At 42.0% G+C, this 5,547-nt stretch overlaps 1 protein-coding gene across 1 annotated transcript in view; it reads left to right on the top strand.

Moving 5' to 3' along the window:
- Positions 1-4,439: 4,439 nt before the first annotated feature.
- The window catches only part of Lig1 (DNA ligase 1), a 34,409-nt gene continuing 33,301 nt past the window's right edge, over positions 4,440-5,547 (top strand). The window contains exon 1 of the mRNA XM_023708549.1: positions 4,440-4,490. Coding sequence (XP_023564317.1) covers positions 4,474-4,490 — 17 coding nt within the window. The 5' untranslated portion in view covers positions 4,440-4,473. The remainder of the gene's footprint in view (positions 4,491-5,547) is intronic.

Genomic DNA, 5,547 nt, shown 5'->3' on the forward strand with positions numbered 1-5,547 from the left:
CAGGGTACTGAGCCCTTTCATCTTGCACACCCCTCCAGTTGTTGGCTAACTACCACTTGGAGTAAATGCAGGGCAGTGCTCCCAGCCTTCAGCAGCCAAAACTGTCTGGCTAGAACTTAGTAATCAGGTTTTGTTCTTTGTATTTATGTTTTATTGCTGTATTTGACTTATTTGAAAACTGCTTTCTAAAGGACTGATAGAAATTTCCTTGTTTAGTGTGAGAGTCTTGGGAATGTGAATCTAGATTACCTGGATTGAATTCCCTCTACCACTAAGAGCTCTGTGACTTGAGACCAAGTTTTACCTTTCTGTACCTCAGTTCCTTGTTGTTAAAGTAGGATAAAAATTTAGAATACCTCCTCCAGTTGTTGGGAGGTTGAGTAATATAACATCTCCCTGGTTGATGTTAATCTCAGTAACCCTAGAATCTGGAAACTGCTTCCGTCCCAAACTTTTACCCTCCTCCCTTAGTGTTTGAGGACATGGATTCTGGTGCTAAACAGTTGATTTTGAAGCCTGGCTCTGTGATCCATAAGGCTGTGTGACTTTGGATAAATTGCTCAACCTATCTGTTCCCGCATCTCCTTACTTGTAAAATAGCTATAGTGATTTGTGATAGGATTTAAGGTGCTTAGAGTAATAGTACCTAGTAAACACCCCAGTTAGTAAAATAGCGAGTCCTACAAATAAATAAATAAATAAATAAATAAATAAATAAATAAAATTCAGGTCACACACAGTAATGACAGGAACTACAAAGTTATACCACTTTGTATTTATGTTTTATTGCTGTATTTGACTTATTTGAAAACTGCTTTCTAAAGGACTGATAGAAATTTCCTTGTTTAGTGTGAGAGTCTTGGGAATGTGAATCTAGATTACCTGGATTGAATTCCCTCTACCACTAAGAGCTCTGTGACTTGAGACCAAATTTACTCAAGAAATGTATGAGTTTGGAGAAATAATTTTTGGAGAGAATGGGGTGAATTGGGGTACAGCCCCATCTCCTCAGGGCACCACACACAATTAGAAAGATAAGTTGTGAACCTGATCACAAGAACACAGGGTGGACGTAAGATGTGTGATGAGAGAAGTACCAGTTAATCGCCCAGAAGATCAGAAAAGTGGGCATCCTTGCAGCAAGTGCCTGTGAGGCATCCAGATGGGCCAGTGGTACTCTAGCCTCACACTGAAGGGGCACAGCCAGCCAACTGGAGGGGAGAGACTGGGAGTGTGTGTATGTGGTGGGGAGGTTACAGAAATGTTACTTAGAGCTTAGATGTACTAGTTTAAAAAAATTGAACAGCACACATTTACATGGATAAATAAAATCAGGATCTATCTCTGTCCTAGTGAAAAGTCTAGTGCATACCTCTCTTCCTACCTGAGTTCATGGATTATCCTCCTAGAGTTTATGTTTGCAGAGACAGGGAGATAGCTCAGTGGTGTAAATGCCTGCTTGGCAAGTGCAAGGTCCTGAGTTTGAACCCCAATATCAACAACAACAACAACAACAACAAAACAAGCTAGAGTTTCTATTTGCAAATAATAGGCAATACTATTTTCCCCACCTTACAAAATCAGTAGCATGTTATACGCTGTTCTGCCTGCTTTACTGTTGCTTAAGATTTTACTTTATGTAGGATTTCTTTCTGGTGCTAATATATGTGGAGAGCTCCTTCATTGTTTTTGTTTACTTTTTTTGTGGAATAATTGTAGACTCAAGGTTGTAACACTAGCGCTTTCAGCTTCCTCTGCTGATGGCATCTTACACATTCGTAGTCCATTATCAAAACCAGGAACTTGGCATCTGTATATATTTAGCTGGACTAGGAACCTTGTGCAGTTTTCAGCATTATTTATGCTTGCTCAGGTATTTGTGTGTTTATATGTCTGTTCAGTTTGATCCTTGTAGATTTGTGTAACCACCTTCACAATAGGAATAGAACAGTTCTTTGTCTACAAACGAATTCGTAGTGCTTCCTCTTTTAGAGTAACCCCTTTCTCAGCCCCTGGAAACTACTAATTTGTTTTCTTATCTCTATTTTTCTAATGTAGAAAATGTCCTGTAAATAGAATTATGCAGCAGTAACCTTTGAGATGGGCTTTTTACATTCATTGTAATACCCTGAGACCCTGGTTGCAGCTATCAGTAGTACTCTTTATGTTGAGTAATGCTCCATCTTTATTTGACATGTGTCCCTTCATTATTTAATGATTCATGTATTTGGTAACAGCTTTATTTAGCTATTATTCATGTAGCATGCAATTTGTCCATTTAAACTGGATTACTATATTAGATTCAGTGGTATGGTCATTACTGCATTGAGTTTCAGATGATTTTTATCACTTCACAAACAAATTTCAATGCCTTTAGCCATCAGTGGTTCAGTTTTAACTCTGAGTACTCTTCTAACATGTGGTTGCAGCAGTATTGGAGAGGCCAGTTCCTTAGGGAGAGGCACCTGTCACTTACCAGTCTTTTCTGCAGCCATGAACTTTGTTTTTACCTCCTTCACCCATGTGTGAGTGTCTCTGCTGATTAAGTTCCCTGAAGCTGGGGTGGCCATTCTGATGGCGATGACAGAAGTCCCTGGGTAGGTTGGCCAGCGCATTCCACTCACCAGCCCAACAATATTAAGAGGCCAACTTTTACCCAATCAGTTGGTCAAAGAGAAGGGAGCATGGGCCCTGAGTGGCCATTCCTGGGTTGTGGGTCCTGCTTGAGCCCCTGCTATTCCTCCTCTCCCCTCAGTCTCTTCATGTAGACAGTGGAATGCTCACGTTTCCTTTGAAGGGCTTGCTAGAGGATAGATTGGCAAATCAGCTTCCTGAGAAATGGCCAGTTCTTCCTTCTTGCAGCTCAGCCTTGGGGTCAGGAGGTGAGCTGTGAAGAAGGCAGGTATAGGGTGGAAAGTACTTGACCTGGATGAGGTCCCTTTAACCTCTCTCTGTCTTGATTTCCTTGTCTGTCTGAATAGAGGTGTGGAGGTTGAATAATGGAGTTTGTAGGATGCTGAGCCATGGCAGTGCTCATTAAGGTAGACAGGAGAGCAGATATACCTTTTCTGTCCCTGTCCCTCTGCCTTTTGGCAGCTAAGTCTGTACCCTTTTTGAGAAATGTTCTGGTAAACACTTGGCTCACTGCCTGTTCCTTAAATGGCCCTGATGGGCCTTGTTTAGAAACTAATGCATTTCTGGGCTGCAAGATTGGGTCTGGGTTTCTGGCTCCAGTGTTTTGCCGGCCACAGCTGTAGAGGACAAATGCAGATGCAGAGGTGAATATGGCTGTCAACACAGAGTTGTTCAGGCACGGAAGGCATCTCCCTAGGTCAAAGAAGACTTTAGCAGCCTGCCCAGAGGTCCTGCTGTGGCTTTTTTGGCCTATTACCAATGTTTTCCTTCCCCATGGAAGGAAAGACTTAGTTCCACTTATAAGTTACAAAAACAGTTATAATTACTTTCCTATCAGATTCCATAGACCTCGAGTTCTGTTTTTAGACTCTTGAGGAGTGATGGGAAATGTTCAGTAGAGCCGAGGTAACCTTCTTTAGTAACAAGTGATTTATTGATTTGATTAATAGCTTTATTTTAAAAATATTTAATTTTTAAAATCCTACTTTGTAGTATGATGCCTTAAGGTGGCTCTATGTGTGGAAGGATAGATGATAAGTCTCCCCCAGTGACTTCCCTCTCAGGGTGACAGTGTCAGTGTCATTTTCCTCCAGCTTGGTGTTCTGTGTATATATAAGCAGATGCAGTGATTTTCTTCATATATAGTAATGTGCTGCCCTGATGTTCTGTTCTTTGTTTCAATTAATGGGTCTTTGAAGTTGTCTACCAGCTGATTTCTGTAGACAAGTGGATGTAATTTTACAAACTGCCACGTTTCCTGGTCATTTCAAGACTGTGTAGTCACCTGGAACAAAACCTCAAAACTTAACTCCAAGAGGGAATAAAACTCAAAATAAGCCAAAGTCCTCTGAATTACTCGTATCAAATGAAAAAGACAGTCTCCATATGGTAATAGAAGTTTCTCTCATATTTTGTAATATGGATATTTATTCTTTTTTGGCTGGCTCAGCCCATCCTGAGGGTGGTGCTGGCTTGGCATATGGTGCCAGGGACCAAACCTCAGTCCCCTGCGCCTGCCTAAGGTTGCCTAAGCAGTTGCTTTAGACACTGAGCTATCTCACCAGCCCCCCAGATATTTTATTCTTCACTAGTAATAAATCTTACTAACAAATCCATTTGATGCATAAAAACTAGACCTTTAAAAAAAAAAAAACTAGACGTTTTGAAGAGAAAATTGCAGGTTTTTTTTTCTTTGAAGGAAGGGGTGTGTGTGTGTGTGTGTGTGTGTGTGTTTTGGTCTGTGCACCAATGGGGTCTTCCAACAACTTTTTGGATTTCTGTTTCAGGAACAGCTGACAAGATAAAAATAAACTCACAAGAGAGAGTTCTAGCACCATCATGCAACGGAGTATCATGTAAGGACCCTACGTACCCCATGTGTTCACCAAGCCCCTTATCTTTTGGCCTGAAATTGGTGCCTTTCCTAGAATAAATGAAGTTACGCTTCAAATTGGAATTTCTAGGAATTGAATAGCATGAGAAGTGGAATATGGGGAACAGGTAGCACATTAATCAAATTAATTTTTGATTGCAAGGGAGAGAAATTCTAGCCTGGCAGTTTCCATCCAGAAGTGCTTTAGTCCTCATACCTCACCCCCACCCTCAGGAATATCTGGAGATGTTACTGGTTGCTACACTTAGGGGCATAGGGTTTGTCATGGCCATTGACAGCTCTTGGAGAAAAGTCAGGCATGTGGCAGGCACCCTTCAGAGCCTAGGATGTCTCCCAGCAAAGAAGGCTCCAGCTTTTGTGACAGTGATACCTTGGTTATGAAACCCCACACTAATGCAAGTTGACATTAGGGAAAGAACAAAGCGAATTCTTTAGTTTGCACAGTTGGAAGCTGGAGTAAATACCTCAGCCTAGTTGCTGCTCATCAAAATTTTGTCACTGGGGCTCTTCTCTTTTGTTCAGCTCTGCTACCTTTGATATTGTCACTCTCAGGCAGGCTGTCCCCAAATTAGCAATGATAGAGGACAGAGTGATACTGTCCCTCTCAGGCAGGCTGTCTTGTAGCTGTCCCAACAATATTGAGAGTTGTGCTTCAACTGGGCTTCGTGCGTGTCTCTGAGCCAGCTGCTGTGGACACAGGTGTGCGATGCACAGATTGGTCAGGTCTGGGTCATGTGTCCACATCTGCTCACAGGTAAAAGGACAGGCCAGTCTTGTCCTGCATAATGAGAGAGTTATGAGGCCAGAGGCGTCCCAAGGGGAGAATGGAGGTGTTATTACAAAAGGAAGGAGCGGGTGCCAGACAGAGCCAGACCTAGACATGCCGCCACAGAAGCCTGGGAGCAGCGGCTTAAATCCTGGGGTGTATCTTTCTGAGAAATTTAAACATAGTCCGTTCTGGCTGACAGCACCTTTAGTTGCCTTTGTTCTTTTTCTCTGCTTGTTTTTTTTCCCTTTTT

The sequence above is a fragment of the Octodon degus genome, unplaced genomic scaffold, assembly GCF_000260255.1.
Source record: "Octodon degus isolate 3935 unplaced genomic scaffold, OctDeg1.0 scaffold00392, whole genome shotgun sequence".
NCBI lineage: Eukaryota > Metazoa > Chordata > Mammalia > Rodentia > Octodontidae > Octodon > Octodon degus.